General features: G+C 38.9%; 1 protein-coding gene across 3 annotated transcripts in view; it reads right to left on the reverse strand.

Annotated features, from left to right (window-relative positions):
• The window catches only part of PSD3 (pleckstrin and Sec7 domain containing 3), a 157,377-nt gene that overhangs the window by 56,949 nt on the left and 81,034 nt on the right, over window positions 1–19,394 (reverse strand). The window contains exon 1 of one of the 3 annotated variants that reach the window (XM_083352862.1): window positions 8,033–8,234. The exons of the other annotated variants lie outside the window; for them this stretch is intronic. Within the exon in view, the coding sequence (XP_083208988.1) occupies window positions 8,033–8,191 (159 nt within the window). The 5' untranslated portion in view covers window positions 8,192–8,234. Of the gene's footprint in view, window positions 1–8,032; window positions 8,235–19,394 lie in introns of those variants that run through there. 3 annotated transcript variants of the gene reach the window in all.

The raw sequence follows: 19,394 nt of genomic DNA on the forward strand, positions 1-19,394 counted from the left end.
TCCATGTGTTGAGAAGGATGTGGCTACCTCTCACAGCTATGTTTGCTCTTTCTCCTCTCTCTCTCTCTCAATATATAATATAATCACTAATGATCGATTACAATAATGTTATCAGCCATGAATCTATATGCTTAAGAATGTATTAATATAAATATGAATATAATCAACTCTCAACACACATTCCTGCCTATTAGCTGCATGATCCAAAAAGCTTTACCACACCATTCAGACACACATCCTTAATTTTATTAGTTCTACCTTCACCGTGGGTCAGTAGGCGACGTACATTTCTTGACAGTTATGAAATCCCTGAAGTCTTTCCAAGCAAACTTTTAATTCATATGTCATCACAATCCTCAGTAAACTAATTTTGATTACCATTGGAAAGCGTACAATTACTTTCGTCAAAGAGTTGGCACAAAGAAAATTTGCTGTATATCTGCAATGACCTATTGTTGTTAGAGCTTTTACTCAGTATGTGAAGCTCAGTATTCTTCCATTACTATGTGTCCTTTCAAACTTTCAAATCTAAAGAACTGAAGTATTTGTAAATATTTGACGGAGCTGCCCAAACAAGCACGGAATACATCTTCATTGGAGTAAAATGAGAAAGCCAGGTATAAACGGGGGGGGGGGGGGGGGGGTCAATAAATTATCCTAGTTGGTTGTATGGTGAAAAATATATTATTTAAGTGACTAGAAATCCTGAGCCCTTCTATTCAGCAGAAGGCTTTTAAGCCCATAGATCAGTGTGAAAAAGAAAAGTCTTACTGGGCCAATAAAAGGTAATTAAATTTTACTTCATATATAACCTGGAGACAATGGCTTCTGCCCTGTCCTTTTAAACAGTTTTACTTCAAAGATCCGGAGGAGCTGGAGGAGGAATAATAAAATTGTAATTATCTATTGAAAAGAAGGTTCATATATTTCTTAACTTTTCTCTTTCTTTTACATTTCTTTCACTTTTTATTACTTTTCCCCCTTTTCCCCCCCACTTTCTATTTGTCTTTTATTTTATGGAACTAACTCTGAATAAATATACATTTTAAAAAAGATTGGAGAAGAACCCATCAAAATTTGGGGAGGGCAGGCTGACCAGACCGTATACTTTCTATATAAACCATTTCAGCCTTAGGGCCCACCTCCTCTGGTTTTGATTGTCCAAATTTGATAAGCAGTTACCTGTGTGTGTAGCATATATTCCATTCACATTATTATTATAATTAAAAAAAATTCCTTCTTCTCAAGTCTCCAATTTGTTAAATCACTTTATACAGACTCCAAATAAAATAATAATGGTTTTTCTTGGACTGAACTGTTTCAGGAAGGACAATGATGCTAGTTAAGAATGTTTCTGCATGTTCGGAATACAAAGGAATAAGCATTTTGTTGAATTTTAGAAAGCTCCTCACTCAAGTTGAAATGATTTATATCACAACCGTACTTTGGCTGCTATAGGGAGGGGAGATGGAAATCAAGAACTAAGCAAAGTCTGCCTTGACAATTGCTGTAGCTACGCTATAATGATCAAAACAGTATATTTGTACTGAAGTACACTTGAAGCACAACTATAGAATATGATAAATGAAAATAATTATATTGCCTTTTTCATCCATGGTTATAGTCACCAAAATCCAGCCATCTGAAGTAGCACTAATTCCAATAGCAGACGTAGGAATGAATAGATATGTTTCATATGCTTTAGTTTAGTGGATCTCATTCTGATTTACAGTTTGTTCATGCAAACATTTAATTATTAAGGATTTAATCATCATTTTTTGCTGATGGATTACTTTTTCTTAAAGCATCTTCATCACTTTGCATAACCTTTCTGTGGGTTAGTTAAACTGTATGCCAAGAAATGCTTAATTCAGTTTCCTAAATATGCTTCCTAAATTGCACAAATAAAAAAAATGAGATTGTAAACTGGCATGTATCACTTTATAGGGCTGCTACTTTTAAAAATCTCTAAGGTTTTGCAAATTTTCTCATGTTAAAAATGATAATTAGTATTCATTTGCTTTCTACAGTTTTTGCTATTTAGCGAAACAACAAAAGTTTACTTGTGGCCCATTATTTTAAATCTTAATCACCTCTCTGGTTTCTGAGATTTCACAGGACATTAAGTATTTTCAAACATTTCATAGCAACTACATGGATTCTTGGAGGAGGAGGGGGAGGAAGAGGAGGAGATCAAAGTTGTTTAAAGGAAAGTGAATTCTGAAAATATCTTTTCCTCAAGACTTTTATGGAATCACAGTACAGACAGTCCTGAACAAAGGCAAGGAATTGATTAATCCACCAGGAGGATAGTATGAGTGACTAGCGATATATGAAATTAACCATATTTGTAGCACTATTAAAACTGATATAAGAGAGTAAGGGACTTTAAATATTTACACTTTAAGGAGGTGTTGCGTTTCTTTCTTTTAGAAGTTTGAGCATTTTACCAACCAAGAGCTTACATATGTGATGATTCACAGAATAAAATACTTAATTCATCACTACTGCTCCTCAGAGACAGGTACTGCTAAAATTGCTCTCATCGTGGCTAAGAACAGAAGCTGCTGAGGGAAAGATCTCTGCATATGACTACAGGGATTATTTATAAAGATCTGATAGAAATAATCTCCACCAAGGGCTTCAATGAAAGGAGTAAAATAGGGTGACATTCAACATCACCAACTGTGAAATTCTGTGAGGCAACAATGGGTCAGAATAGGGCATATCTTACATCTGCAGTGCTTTCATTTTTCTATTTACTAATCACATACCATTTAGGAATCAGATATGCCTAAGTCAAAATCCTGAATTCCAGCATTGAGAGCAATACCAGCAAAGTCTTTATTTTGTCTCTGTTCATGACTGACTTCTCAACGCTGAGACTGGAATTCCGGCTTGTTCTTTGTGAGCACAATATGTCCTTCACGTGGTATGGACCAAGGTCTCCCCTATCCAGGAGATGGGGACCACATTCATTCAGTGTCCTACTCTCTCACTCACATACCAATCCAACTGATGAGGCAATTTGATGCCTCTGCCTGTTAGAAAGGATTTGATGCTAACATTGGTTTAGCTAAACTGAGCTTAAGCATAAGTGTCAGGAAAAAAGAAGGCAAAAAGGAGGCGTTTTTCCCTGTTGTTATTTTGGCAGTTTTAATGAAATGAAGGGGAATTCAGATAGCTGTCATCTGTTTCCAACTCCATCCTAACTTGCTGTGCGCTAATTCTTTATGTATCCTTGATTTAAGTCATATACCTCTCACACCTCTTGAAAAAGATAATATTTATACAACTTATCATGTTAATGAAATCTACAGGAGAATCTTATGCTTAAATACATTCAGAACAATACTGAATTGCAGAGGTCAAATATAAAGTCTAGGGAAGTAGGACTTCCAATTGTCTAGCCATCATTCTCTTGGCAAGAAGACAAAAATATATAAACCAAAAGGAAAGACAGAATGTTTTGATGATGCTATATTTCCTAAGGTGGATTCCTTTTAAAAAAAAAAGGCAGCACCCTTCCACAAGAATGTTCTGCTGTTGCCATTAAAAAGATGTTTCCAGAAGGGAGAAAAAAAACATTTTATACATACTCCAATACAGCTTTAACCCTTCAATCCTTAAACATATACACTTCAACCATTTTGATTCACTAGGGAAAACATGATGTGAATGCCCACAGATATTCCATCTGATGTGTCTGGAAATATCAGAAGCAAAATATAGCAGCCTTGTCCGAAGATAAATAGCACATGAGAAATGCATCTGAATCTGTTTTCTTGTACTCCTTTGAATAATGACCCAGGTTCCACAGAGGGACCGTGAAGAAATCAACATGCTAGAAAGAACCAAAAGGTTTGCAGAAAAATAAAGTAATCTTCTAAGAAATGGGCAGTCTGCCTAAAACTCCAGCGATGATCAAGAGAACTCCATAGTTATGTAGCTCAGTTTCTCAGATATATGGAACATTGGCTGTCAAATAAATATAGACAATTGAGGCAAGGAGGTAATAGATTCTTCAGTCTGCCCTAGGCTGTTGGTCTGCAGCTGTCAAAATTTCCAGTTACCCTGGACAACAGCACTGTGTCTGGGAATTCCAAAAATGGTAGTACCAATATTTTTAGAGCAAGACCCAATTACCGCTTTCTGAGTTCAAATCATATTATTACCTCCATTTAAAAACAGAAAACAGACCATTGCTTTATACAACAGAGGCAGTCCCTCAATTCACAAACAAACAGTTGCTAATTGCTCCATTACTCCCAGGATATGCCCAAATTACCCCTTAGGTAATTATCCCTAATTTAAGAACCACCGTAAATAGCTTTTCTGATAACTGCCTTTCTTCAACCACAGCACCTTCTAGATACCTGGGCTTCCACTCCAGCATTTTCTGCAGTGTCAGTACAGGATTGGGAATTATGGAACTATGTTGTTGTTGTTGTTAGCTGCAAAGTCGTGTCCGACCGATCGCAGCCCCATGGACAACGTTCTTCCAGGCCTTCCTGTCCTCTACCATCTTCTGGAGTCCATTTAAGCTCACGCCTACTGCTTCAGTGACTCCATCCAGCCACCTCATTCTCTGTTGTCCCCTTCTTCTATTGCCCTCAATCTTTCCCAGCATTAGGCTCTTCTCCAGTGAGTCCTTCCTTCTCATTAGGTGGTCAAAGTATTTGAGTTTCAGCTTCAGGATCTGGCCTTTTAAAGAGCAGTCAGGGTTGATCTCCTCTAGGACTGACTGGTTTGATCGCCTTGCAGTCCAAGGGACTCGCAGGACTCTTCTCCAGCACCATAGTTCAAAGGCCTCAATTCTTTGGCGTTCAGCCTTTCTTATGGTCCAAAATTTAAAGAAAATATTAAATATGTATTTTTGTGTGGATGAATGCAAGAACTATCCATTGTGGTGTAATGGTTAAGGTGTTGGAATAAAAGCAGGAAGACCCAAGTTCTCTTCTTGCGTTAGGCATCAAAGTCAGCTGGATAATTTTGGGCCAGTCACTTTCAGCCTAAAATGGAAACCAACTGTCAACTATCTACCATGCTGTATTGGATCACATAGGAAATGAATGCATATATGTTATGATTTTTATTTTTATTTAGTTGTTTCCCACCTTTATTATTTTTACAAATAATTCTAGGCAGCAAACATATCCAACACATCTTCTATTTTCCCCACAACGCAACCCTGTGAGGTGAGTTGGGCTGAAGGAGAGCGACAGGCCCAAAGTCACCCAGCTAGCTTTCATGGCCAAGGCAGGACTAGAATTCACAGACTCCTGGTTTCCAGCCTGATATGTTAACCACTGACTAGTAGATTCCAGCTCCCAGAATTCCCCAGTCAGCCCAACTCACCTCACAGGGTTGTGTTGTGGGGAAAGTTGCCAAGATTGGACACCTCTGATTTATACGAAAAAGTGAGATTTCAAAGCTTTGTTTCTATATTACTCTTTTTTTATCAGAATGCTATGCTCCATTCATTTGTTGAAATAGATTGATCCATGAAAGCTTGTGCAACAGCAATAATAAATTGACCCTGTATTAATATATTTCCTTGTTTTCTTCAGGATATATACAATAATCCCAAATTTCAGTAGTTCAGAACTCACACTGGTATATCCCGTCCTGTTCTAAATATATGTTACTAACATGAGACAGGTGTGGAGGTTGGGAAGGAGTTGCTATTTAGAAGACATTTCTTCTTCTATATCTCTCTCCCTTTTAGTAATTCATTTCTTATCCACTCTCAAAGTACAAAGAGTAATATAGATGGCCCAGGTGGACAGGGATAAAAAAAGAAACTATGTCACTGAATGTTTAAATGACTTTCACCAGAGTATATTGAAGGTCAATTGTCATTCCCTCCCAAATTCAACATATATATTCTACCAGATGATATTTTATATTGGCTCAATGATTTAATTGTTTCATTATTTTATCTAAACTTTAATTATTTTGTGTTTCATTTTCTATACTTTATAATCATAGACTTGATAATGTTTGATGTAGGCAGAAAAAAAAGAATCATCTAAATAGACCCATATAGAATTTCACTAAATTCAGTTGGGTAACTTACCCAGACATCATCAAACCATACATCTTTAGGATGCCATATGCTACTTTTCTTCTGCTGCTGCAAAAAATTGAAGACGTCTACCTCTCTGGGACATTACATGGGATATTAATCTGCTGTGTGAGTGAACAGCCCTGGTTAAAAAGTATGTGTTTGAAATGACATCAAATGATACGAAAGTTTCGTCTGTGAGGAATGACATCTGGTGTTGTTATGATAGTGAGTGATAAGCATGTGTGAATCGGGTTAAGCAACAAGATCAGCATTGCAATCAGCCAATTTTGGTCTTCTCTCAGAAAAAGGGGTGGGGCCATATCTGGTGGCACTTAATTAAAGGATATTAATGTAGAACACTGCCTTATTTTGACAAATTGTGATCAATCCAGCCCACTGCTTCCGATATTCACTGGCAAATCCTCTGCAGAGTTTCAGAACAAAAGTCCTTCCAGTTTACTTGAAGATCCCGAAAACTAGAGTGAGACCCTTTTCCTTCAGAAAATATGATCTGTCTTTAACACATACTGCCTTTTTTCCTAGGAATACTTCTAAAATTTGAGTGGAATCATTTGAAATCCACTTTGGGGGAGGGGGGTGTTCTGTCACCCAGACAAACTTGCTAAGCTTCAGTTATCAATAAGATTCACCTGATTAAACTGTTCAGTTGCTGCAAACTAGATCTTGCCACAAGATGTAGACATTACCGTACTATTTATTTTTACTCTAATTACACTGCTTGGTGGGTGAAGAATTCACCAGCAAACTGAACATCTACGATCATGTAAGCAACGCTGAGAACTCCCATTCTTTCACCTCCCTGCAAGGGAGCAAAAAAGCTTTAATGTATTTCTTGAAGAATTACAATAGAACGATTACAGCAATGTTACAAATGCCTACAGTTCTCCAAGATTTTGACCCCTATCTTATCCCAATTTGTGGGCTTCTGATGTAAATAGACCTTTTAGAACATGGCACTCGGATGGTAGTATCAAACCCAGAAGGAGAGAACAAATGAAAGGAAAGAGAACAGGTGCATAAACCCTCTTGCATATTTAGAGAGCATTAAGAGCATCTCACTCGCAATGTTGCAGATTCACAGGTTATGGCACCTCCGTACTAGCATACTTGTGAAACATTAATAGCATGGTGCAGTGAAAGGGAAGAGACAGATGGGAGAATGGTCAAACTGGGAATCAATCTCTTTAAAGATATCCCAATTATACAGTCTAAACTCTTAAAACCATATATTGTTGCTTTTAAAAGAAACAACACACACACACACTTGAGCTAAAATGAACACACTACGACACTTTATAAGCACTTCAAGTAGCTCCTGAGGTAGGTAGATGGAGCCAGCTTCATAATATCTACGGTGACAAGCACAATACAGAGATGACATTTTTTTAAAAAAAAAAAAATCCCCATTCATATGAAAACATACCAAATGTAAAAATGAATGCTTCATAGCAATATTGAGCCCTCTGCTATAAAAATACCACCTGAATCATACAACCCACTCACACAGAGCCATACCAGGGGAGAAGGAAAAGGAATCTCCATTCAGTATATGGAGGATTTTGGTATATACGTGCCAGAAGGGATTTATTTCCCTCCCTCTGTCACCCACCCACCCATCCACCTACCAGTGCAATGCAATGCAATGCAGGTACTTTTTGTGAGGCACTCTGAAAAATCTATTTTTTTAAAAAAAATCTGACATCCCCATTCCAGGTGATTCCTTCCCCAAAACATTTTTAAGGAATGCTTTCAAGTTTTATATATACATATATACATATACATATATATATACACATACACATACATATACATATACATATACACACACACTATCAACTTGGTATTACCGATAACACTCCTCCCCTTCTACAATTGCCACAAATATGGAGGCAATCTATATGCATCCATGTGTCCACACATCCATACAATCTATTCATTTACCTTAGCATCCTTAGCAGAAAACTCCGTGGAGTTGGAAATTTTCATAGACTTTGAGCGGTGGGTTTGCCGCCAGACGGGGTCTTCTCGTGGATATTTGACTGAACCTGTAGCTCTCACCCGGACTTTGCTGGTACTCTGCACACTATTAACTCCAATCATTTCGGCAAAGTAAATAAATGATCTTTATAGAATTTGGTATCTACAAAAGTATCAGGGGAGGCTGAGAGTAATAAGGAACCCTTTTTTTAAAAAAAAAAATTCTCTTCAGTGTAATTTTAGAGAGAGGAATCTCCGTAAAGCTCAGGCTGTAGCAATTTGCTTAAAGATGCACCAAGCCGGTTCCCCCACCACCACCACCACCACACATACTCCCACACACAAACACACAGTCTCTCTCACACAAAGCATCTTCAACTACAGTGTTTTGAGGCAGCGTGATTGTTCAAGGCATGGCTCACGTCACTGGCTGGAAAATATAAAAGGGTGGAAACCCCACCCCTCCATGCTCCCTTACTGCTCAGCAGATATCGCCATCCTGCTCCAACACACACACACACACACACACACACAAACACACACACACACACACACACACACAGAGAGAGAGAGAGAGAGAGAGAGAGAGAGAGAGAGAGAGAGAGAGAGAGAGAGCAGAGGACTCAAGAGTGTCTGTTTCAAACAGCAGAGCAGATGGCAAAAAGCCAAAAGTAATTCATTTTGGACTAAAGACAGGCTACACTTGTAATTCCAGCAATGTCATGTCAAACTGCATTAACTGCGCTCAAACAAAATAGAGCTGAATCAAAGAAAAGCCTCAAGGATGAGTGTTGAAAGAATTTTTTTTAAAAAACCCACCGGCTAAATGATTTTCTAAACAGCTTAGGAGAGGTGGGGAAAAAATGATCCCGTGGGTTCAGAGGATCCATGCTATCCTTTATCAGAAGGAGAGGTAAGGTTTTTTTAGCCCTCTTTGGCATATGGGGTTTTTTTTCTTTTCTTTTCTGGGAGTAAGTAAGTAAGGAGTTGTGTAGCACAGTGGCAAACTGAACAAGCTACCAGTTGGAAAGTCATCAGTTCAAATCTCATTTTGCTAAAATATGTCCTCAGAGTCTGGTACTGGGACAGGGTTGCAAAATGAGATAGGTGCTCTTATCTCATTTGTACAGATTACCAAGAAGTAACTGCCTTCCCCAACCAGATACGTATTTCAGACCTAATTTCCAATTTGGCATGCTGCGTAAGAACTACAAGAATTGCCTTCCCACATAGCTGGGGGACCCCATCCTGGCATCAGGATGAATACTGAATACTAAAATCATACCATTCTCATTGGGATTTACTCTCAGTTCATCTTGAATAAAGCAGTGGATTTGGAGTTTGTAGCACATTCTTAATTTTCTAGTTTCGAAGAGAGGTGAGATATGTATATATCCATCACATGTGTGGAAGAGAATATGTGCCTCCATCCCACTTGGGGTTATCAGGTTTATGCAAAGTACAGGAAAAAGAGTAAGTAGTAGTAAGCAGAATTAAAATTAAACTATAGTAGAAATTAAGAGAAAAGAAAAGAGAGTCTAGCTAAGTTAATTCACAGGGTACCTCTCTCTACCTTTATACCCTTTCAAAGTTTGACTTGCAAGAATTAATAAACTGTGCAAAACAAAATCGGACTGGTACTCATTTCTTCAGATTCATTAGCTGAAACATCAGATCCTTCTCACACATGCCACACACACACACACACACACACAAACTCCAACAGCATTTCATTTCAGTCCAGTCAGCAAAAATTGCATTATCCCACCCTTAGCAGCCAACAACTCTTGTTCTCAAAGTAACTTCAAGGAATAAGTGGGGGGGGGGGAGGAAGTCTTCAAGCCCCGTCAGTTCTGTCTTCCAATCAGCAGAAAGTGACAAAGCTGCGAGGTGCATGTGCATGTTGCTTCTACAACTCTGGTTCTGTTTTGCCAGTGGCTGCTACCGGCAAACTCCTGCACAAGAAGAGAAGTGAATTTGATCGAGAACTCTTCCATCAAATGGATGGGTGGTGTTTATCTGAAGGTTCTCATGTCCACCTCCCCTCAATAATTTCCGGTTCCTAGAGACCCAGAACATAGCAGATTGCATGTAACCATAGCAACCAAACTCAGATGAGAACCCTCTCTACTATGCCCTGCCTGTGCACAGAAGGAGAGTCAGCTGGCAGCACTGGTTGAAATAGGTAAAGGAAGAAAGTTAGTCTGCAGGAATACAGTCCCCACAACCAGGAAGGTCAGAGCCTCAAGTTACCCCTCACTGACTCAGTGGGTTCCTGTTAAGACTAACGGACAAATCGGTGGGTTGTTTGCATCTGTGCGGAGGCTCTCGATACATTTTATACTCTCTCCCTCTTCCTCTTTTGGTTGGTGTGCACTAACTGATTCATTAAAATTATTTTGATTGAGTTTTTCCAGATTCAGCCCACCACCCCTGGCTTTCTAGAAGTTAAAATGTAGGAGGGCAAGAGATGGGAATGATATTTTCATCCTAGTACTATGTAATAGTCATATATTAACCAAAAACATCTTTCCAGACAGTAGATTTTGCTACATACATTTGCCTGTGTATAATGTGTGTCGTGTGGTAACACACAGAGGAGAACAAGAATTAACCTCTGGAATATAAAAACATGCACCTTTATATAGCTGAGACATTTGAAGTAATCTCAGATATCTAACACTATTACAGGATAAATGAATAGAATAAATGGGAGGCTATATAGACAGCAGTAGCACTTAATTTAATTTAATTTAATTTAATTTAATAATATTTCTATACCGCCCTTCTCCCGAAGGACTCAGGGCGGTGAACAGGGCAAGAATAAAAATACAAAATTACAAAAGTTAAAACAAGATTAAATAAATGCCCATATTAAAATACATCTTAAAAAAACCCAGTAAAAACAATAACAAACCCCCCCAATCCCCTCATCAGGCCAGGCCAGCTTGTTCAAAAAAGTATGTTTTTAGCTCGCGGCGAAAGGAGCGAAGGTCGGGCGCCGTCCGGAGCTCAACCGGTAGCTGATTCCATAGCTCCGGGGCGCCCACAGAGAAGGATCTCCCCCTGGGGGCCACCAGTCGGCATTCTCTGACCGGTGGCACCCTGAGGAGGCCCTCTCTGTGGGAACGCACAGGGCGGAGGGAAGTCGATGCCGGCAGCAGGTGTTCCCTAAGGTACTCCGGACCCCTGCCATGTAGGGCTTTGAACACCATTACTAGTACCTTGAATCTCACCCGGAAGGCAACTGGCAACCAATGCAGCTCACGGAGCAAAGGTGTAACGTGGGAGTATCGGGAGACTCCCAACACAACTCTCGCGGCTGCATTCTGTACCAGTTGGAGCTTCCGGGTGGTCCTCAAGGGCAGCCCCATGTAGAGAGCGTTGCAGTAGTCTAGTCGAGAGGTCACGAGCGCATGAGTGACCGTGCATAGATCATCCCGGCTTAGATAGGGCCGTAACTGGCGCACCAGGCGAACCTGGGCGAAAGCCCCCCTAGTCACAGCTCCTATGTGGTCTTCCAGGGTGAGCCGTGAATCTAGGAGGACTCCCAAGTTGCGAGCCCTATCTACGGGGGGTAATAGTTCACCCCCCCATAGCAAGAGGTGGAATGTCCGAATAAACCCGGGATGAAGGTATGCAAAGCCACTCAGTCTTGTCGGGGTTGAGTTGAAGTCTGTTCCTCCCCATCCAGACCCGAACCGCCTCCAGTATATAGACATATACTGTTTCACAGTGCTTTACAGCCCTCTCTAAATGGTTTACAGAGTCAATACATTGCCCACAACAATCTGGGTCCTCATTTTACTGACCTTGGAAGGGTGGAAGGCTCAGTCAACCTTGAGCTGGTGAGAATTGAACTGCTGGCAGTCGGCAGAATTAGCCTGCAATACTGCATTCTAGGGACGCGGTGGCTCAGTGGGTTAGGACGCTGAGCTTGTTGACCAGAAGGTTGGCAGTTTGGCGGGTCAAATCCCGAGTGCCGTGTAACAGAGTGAGCGCCTGTTACTCGTCCCAGCTTCTGCCAACCTAGCAGTTCTAAAGCATGTAAAAATGCAAGTAGAAGAATAGGGACCACTACGGTGGGAAGGTAACAGTGTTCCGTGCGCCTTTGGCATCTAGTCATGCCAGCCACATGGCCACAGAGATGTCCTCGGACAAGTGCTGGCTCTTTGGCTTTGAAACGGAGATGAGCACCGGCCCCTAGAGTCGGAAACGACTAGCACGCATGTGCGGGGGAACCTTTACCTTTACCTTTTTTTACTGAATTCTAACCTGTGCGCCACCACAGCTCTTATGAGAGAAATAAGGTGCAATGTTAAGAAGCTGTACTAGAAGTATAAAAACTTCCCTTAGACATGAGAGCCAGCTGGGTAGCCTTGGGCCAGTCATTCTTTCTTGCTCCCAAACAGCATCAAGCTTTCTTCCTTTACCTATTTCAACCAGTGCCACCAGCTGACTCTCCTTCTGTGCGCATGCAGGGCATAATCAATTGAAGAAGAAACCTATTGTTTCATTGTGCACTGATAGCCCTCCTGCATTAACTAGGCAAGCGTACTAGCATGGTATATAGTGATTAAGTTGCTAGACTAGGCTAAGGAGACACAGATACTAGACTCTTTTTTTTTTAGCATGCTTTCTCAACACCAGGCTGATAAGTCAAAATGCATACATTTCCCAACTGGTACCAAACCAGTATGGTAGATTAGTCCTTGAATTATTCTGTGGTGAATGGATTTAGGCTGAAAACAAGGACAAGAATAATGAAGACTAAGTACAAAGTTGGCTTTCAATGTTCTACTATGTGGTCAGGAACATTTTCAGCATACCAACAACAGTTTCCATATTTTTCTTTATGAGTCAGAAATGAAAATATAAGTTTTATCAGTGCTGGATTCACACATCCTCTGAACAAGTTACAGCAGTCACATTCATATTCCAAAGATCAGGGCTTTTTTTCTCATAGAACGCTCAGAACGGAGTTCCGGCACCTTTTTTCGATGGAACCTTATAGGGTAGGCAAGGCAGGTTGTATAACATGTGTGAGTTCTGGCATCTTTTTCTTTTACAAAAAAAGCACTGCCAAAGATTAATTATGACCAAAATGATTGGGTTCATACAGTACACCAAACCCAAACCAAGCAATCCAAAACATGGTTGAGTACAATGTTTCAGCTAGTGTGTTTAAAAATAAAATATACTTGTTGAATTCTGAAATCTCATTCAAAAGACTTCATCAGCATTCATTTCAGCAACGACGGACTCTTCAGTGCAATGTTAAATGCTGAAGTTAACTTTCTCCAAATCTCCAAAATGGTTGGGATTACAACAACAATTAGCTATGGGGCTGGGAATTCTAGAAGTTGCAATCCTAACACATATGGGGGGTTAATTTACTTGGAAAGGATGTTTTAAGATAAGATTAAGTTGCTTAAAATATAGATATAGAAATATTAGATTTTCAATAAATCAGTTATGTTTCTTTCTAAGATGAAAGTGAAAGAATTCTATGCCTTAGGAAGGAGAAGAATGAGAACTTAGGCAGCTCAGAGATTTAAATGCACAAAAAGAAATACACTTTTCATTTAAGTGAAATAAACCTTTTGGAAAACAAGCAGTTTCGTTGAGCACCTAACTGAAAGGTCAACTAAAGGTTCTTTGCAGACTCATCAATTAAATCAATTAAACTATTTCTTTTGCCAGTCTTCAGAATATTCATTACAACTTTGCCTGACCTGAAAAAACAAGAAATAAATAAGAATTTTACACCTGAAATCCTACCCATTTCTTCTCTAGATATCCTACTAGTTCTAAAATATATGAATGCGTTTTTCACCTCTGCAGGGCCAGAATTTTTTGTCTTGCTCCTTTATTGTCAAAATCTTCATTTCTATTGCTTAGATCCCTTATATTCCATCCTTTATCTCTTCCACTTTGCTATCTAATTTAGCTCTTCCAAGTGCAACCCTATCTTCCAAGATCAGCATTTTTCAAATTAAGAAACACTGGAACTTCAGATCTACTTATGTATCTTTGGGCTTACCTATGCTTTGGGTTCATTATCCTCCCTCTTTCATATAAATAAATATGGATTTTGAGGAGAAAAAAAAACTCTGCATACTGTATACCCAGACATAAAATGTGGGATTTGAAAGCTCATAATAAATTCCTTGCTGAATTGATATTCCCAGAATAAAATGAGAATATAGACCAACAGGGCATACATAAGCTAAATATTTCTATAGAGTCCTTGAGATTATAAAAGATTTTTGCTAGACTGGGGTTCTATACCTACTTCTGTGAAATATATTCTATATTTCAATGGCTATAATGTTCCATCACTGGAAAGTTGAACTCATAGAAGAAACCTTCCGGGCTATATTTACTTCCTATTCTAATTGCAAAAAAAAAAACCAGAAACCAATTGCCCTCCTAAGAACCTCACTGTGCCAGGTGTTAACAAAAAAAGTGATATATTGCAACCAGCATATCTATCTATAGTTATATGGGAAGGCCAGATGTAATCTTTTTCCTACTGTTTACAAGGACACTCTGGGATAGTTCTTTCCATTTTCAGCCGTGGAAACAAACTATTCCGAAATTTGAAGCTAATTATCAATGGTGCTATTCCACTGGGTTTAGAGTTTCTTAAAATATCAATGGCTAAATCATGCCATCAAATCTTGGACATTGTAAGAGCATGATCCAGTTCATGGGCATGGAAGTTAGGAATCTCAATATTAAAAGAGCCTTGGTGGAGCAGTGGGCTAATGCCTCCTTAAGTAACACCAGCTGCCTGCAATTAGTGCAGGTTCGCATCCCACCAGGCTCAAGGTTGACTCAGCCTTCCATCCTTCCGAGGTAGGTAAAATGAGGACCCAGATTGTTGGGGGCAATTAAGCTGACTTTGTAATAATGCCGCTTGGGGTGTGTGTCAAAGCCCTAATAAGCAGGCATATACATAGAATGAAGGCTACTGCTAAGCTTGTAAGCCGCCCTGAGTCTTCGGAGAAGGGCAGGATATAAATGGAATTAAATAAAAATAAATAAAATAAATTTAAACACAGCATTTGGGTATTGGAGACGAGAGACAAACAAAAGAAACCAGCATCAAATGCTCATGTTTGAAGATCAAACTAAATGTGCTTCCTAAAAATACACTGAAAACCACCTCTGAATAACCTGCAGAGCTAAAAAAACAAAAAAAAAGGAAAACCTTTCATGAGGTTGCAATATATGTTCTCCTGGAATCACATCCTACTTGGATACGCTCACAGCTTCTTAAGGCTCAACTTCCCAGTGGTAATCTGATCAGCCATCTCCCACGCAGGAGTTATTCTATCTTTACTGATGCATAAGCTGCTTGGAGAACTTTTTTAAGTGAAAGGGGGAGATGGGGTTTAAGAAAGTCTGTACTGGAAGTCAATAACCTAAGGTTCCTCTACCAGCATCAAACTAAGTTAAATTTTGGCTAGCCAGTATTTTCTTCTGCTCACAACCGGTTGTTCATATTTATAGTCACATTGAAGATGGGTATCTTGATTTGCTGCAGAAATCAAGGGACCCGAAGGGCAGAATTCCCCATGAGAAGAGTGTCCTGTTGCAAACAAGAGGAAAGAGAATTACGTTGAGCCTCAGACTGTCTTTTAACTGACAGAGTAGGAATGTGTTCTGACTGAAAAATCCTCTTTTTCTGGAGAAAGCAGGGGTCAAATAATCAAATAATCTATCCAATGTTCTCTATTTTAGTGGGCCTTTTGCATTCCCATTTTCCACTTATTAAAAGCCATCACTTCATATACCTGATAGTGCCTGTTTACTATTCCTTGAATCTACTAAGAGTGATGAGTCACATCCTGACAATGGAGTCCAATTTTCCACTCTGAATTGTCTACCAAGGGCAACTAGATGTCATGAGAAAAGGATTGCTCTAATAGTCCCTGACTCACATAATTACTTGTTTCATCATCCACTCAAATCTTCAGTAAAGTCTATAGTAATCCACAACACCTGCTTTAATAGAGGGAATAAGAGATAGTTCGTACTCAAGGCACTGAGTACAATAAAGATCATTTGGAGGATACTAAAGAAAGTTGTAATGGTGTAAATGTTCAGAATAACATTTGATAGCTGTGGAAGGCATCATTACAAAAACCTGTTCAGCTCGCTTCTTCCCTCCATAGCTGCTATTACTGTAGTGGCACAGTAGTTAGAAAGCAGCACTGCAGGCAAACTCTGCCCGCTGCCAGGAGTTCAATCCCAACCAGTTTAAGGTTGACTTAGCCTTACATCCTTCGGAGGTTGGTAAAATAAGAACTGTTGTGGGCAATATGTTGATGCTGTAAATCACTCAGCGAGTGCTGTAAAACACTATTGCTATTGCTATTGTGAAAATATAGTAGGTGTTTATTGAATCCGTTACAAATCAGATTTACTGCATTTTTATTTTAAAAGGCAAAGCTACCTTTGAGTTAAGCTCATCTTCTGGTCACCCATGTTTTCTTGGCAGTAGTATATAATGGTCTGCTACTGCCTGGTTCCTGGCTGGTTTTGCCTTTCCAGACTAACCTACAGCCCTAGGATGAGCTTCCTAGACCAAAGTGAGCCAAGTGCTGCCACCTGCTAAGGCAATTTTATTTACCACTGTTTACAATGTTTGTAAATCATTTTGGGAGGACGGTTATTCTAAAAGGCAGGATATAAATAATTTAACAGATTTGCTTTTAATTAATTATGAATTAGTTTGTAATTAAGCAAGCATCTTTCAATTCTACTGTTAAAGCATATGCAATCAAAGAGGTTTCCAATGCAACCCGGATAGTTTCAGCTAAATTACACCAAAAAAAGCACTTGGCTGATATTGAGAAATAATTTACTAGTTTCTTTGCCTTTGGTTTGAAGTAATTCTAGTTCATACATGCACGTTTATTTGGTCATTATATTTTTTTTCAAATTAAGACCATTTTAAAATAAAAGGGGAAGAAATCTCATAGATCATCTCAAGGGCCTATCAGGATCAGTATTTGTGTACATCAGATCCTTCTGAGAAGGTCATCAACAGAAACCAACAACCATGCCTTTAAACACAAGATGTCTATTTAGCTAGTTAAATCTCTTTTCCATGATAATACCAACTTCTCTTTTAATAATATCCACATTAGTGCTACCAAAACATCTAATGTGAATGAATTCCAAAACTGATGTATTACGTGGAAATTATTTCTGTGTCTCCAAAAGCCATTGCTAATGCGTGCATTGGAAAAGGGTGAAAACTTACAATATATTTTCACGTCCTAGTTAACACAAAATCTAGCCCACCCAAAGACAGAACCAACAGCACTACTCTCTATGCCACATGGCGGGAAAGTATTAGATTGTGGATTGCTTTAAGTCCGTTAAAAATAAATCCATTTACAGATTCCTTCCCAGCTGGAAGCAACTGTTATACTGAATTCACCTGAGAGCTTCCTTAAAACAAACCGTGTATGGGGTGATTTGCAGCCAAGCAAATCGGAGAAGTTGCTACTGGGTGCACTTACAGATCAATAAAATTTTGTCCAGGCTTTGTTGCTATCACATTCCCTTCCTCGCTAAATCACTCTCCTGCCTTCTCACCAATAGTTTAACTTTTACTTACATGTACATTATCCAAATACTTTCCTGGGCTAATGCCAGAATCATGACAACAACCTTTTTGAGGCAAGATCACCAGACTGGCTCACAGAATCCTACATGTAATCACATAATGGATTAAAATCATGGCATTAAAATAAACACAAACCCGTGGATTTGTCCATGTAAAATAAATGATTTAAAGTAATTGCATCCTTACTTAATAATATTTTTATGGGAGTTATAATTTTTTTAGCAGCAGCCTACTGACCTGCAAAGTAATATAGGCTTTTGCACACACGGATACAAGATCTGGATTTAGTCTTAAGAATATTATTACACTTTTGTCTCAGCTAAGACTATTGAATCCCATAGTGGCCAATTAGATTCTTATGGAAAGTCCATTAGCAGGAAGCTTGAAACACAAACAGAAAAACCATTCTTTTATTGATTTTGTCTTTTTTTCCTGTAGTTAACATTCAGAACCTTTTACCCTGCTACTAGAATATAACCATTAATAGCCACTAACTGTCCTAGTTGTAAGTCATCATTACATGTTGTGGTAGCAAATTCCATAGTTGTATTAAAAGTTGTACAAGTAATCCGCCCTGAAAACCATTCATTTTCCAGTGCTTCTCAAAAGAGCAAATCCTTGTAAAAAGTACAAATTTGAGTCTATGGGGCTACTTTGGAATCAGCCTCATCAATCCAAAGGCTCAGTTTTTAAAAAGGATGAAAACATTTGTTCTGAAAGCTAAATTACAAAAGGTACAGATAAGAGGCTTGTCAAGGCATGATACGTTTTCAAAAAAACCCTATGCCAACATTGTGACAATGGGCGTCAATTAAAGGGGTCATGTAAATGACATAAGGATAAGACTGTATTTAACATGTCCTTTTTTGGGATCCAAAATTACCTATCAATTGTAAACAGGAACCATTCAGTTCAGTTTCATCTGCTTTATATATTTTAAAATCTATTCAAATATTTTTATTTTTATTTTTTTTTAATCCCATTTATATCCCGCCCTTCTCCGAAGACTCAGGGCAGCTTACAATTTAAAGCACAAATCAATGTGCTTAGCAATATTTCAACCCTGTCAAAAGAACCCTTGTTCTGTATCCATTTAAAATGCATGGGATATAGCCCAGCCATATACATTTCCCCCTGAAATAGGAAATACGAAAGTAAAAGGGTTTCCCATAACATTAAGGAGAGGCATTACAGAGATGAACAGATCCTTAACCATGCAGACTTAACGATACTGAAACGTCTCTGTGTAAGCCACACTCCAGGTCTTCTCAATGCTTTGAAAGTCTCCCAAGCCATTTGTATAAATTAGGCTGAACTGGATATCTAAATTAGCTTAGATGAATGAAATTCTATACTCAAAGTTGTCAACTTATGGCAGTGGTCTAAAGATCTGCCCTGCATAGTTGAAAGAAATGTTAGATGGCCTTTGTGATACAGACTTGGAGAAATTCTACCTATAGATTCAGAAGAGCTCTCCTTTCTATGAAAACAAAAGAAGCAGACTCCATTACAATATACAATCAAATGACACAACAAAAAGTACAACCCCATGCACTTTACAGGCCAAATAATAGAGCTGTACCAAGTTCTAACTATAAACACAGAAAACGTTCATCCTTTGTGTCTCTGAATTCCCCAAAAAATAAATTTCCCTTGCTTTAAATCTAGTAATTTCTACCT

This window comes from Vipera ursinii (assembly GCF_947247035.1).
Source record: "Vipera ursinii genome assembly, chromosome: 2".
NCBI classification, from domain to species: domain Eukaryota; kingdom Metazoa; phylum Chordata; class Lepidosauria; order Squamata; family Viperidae; genus Vipera; species Vipera ursinii.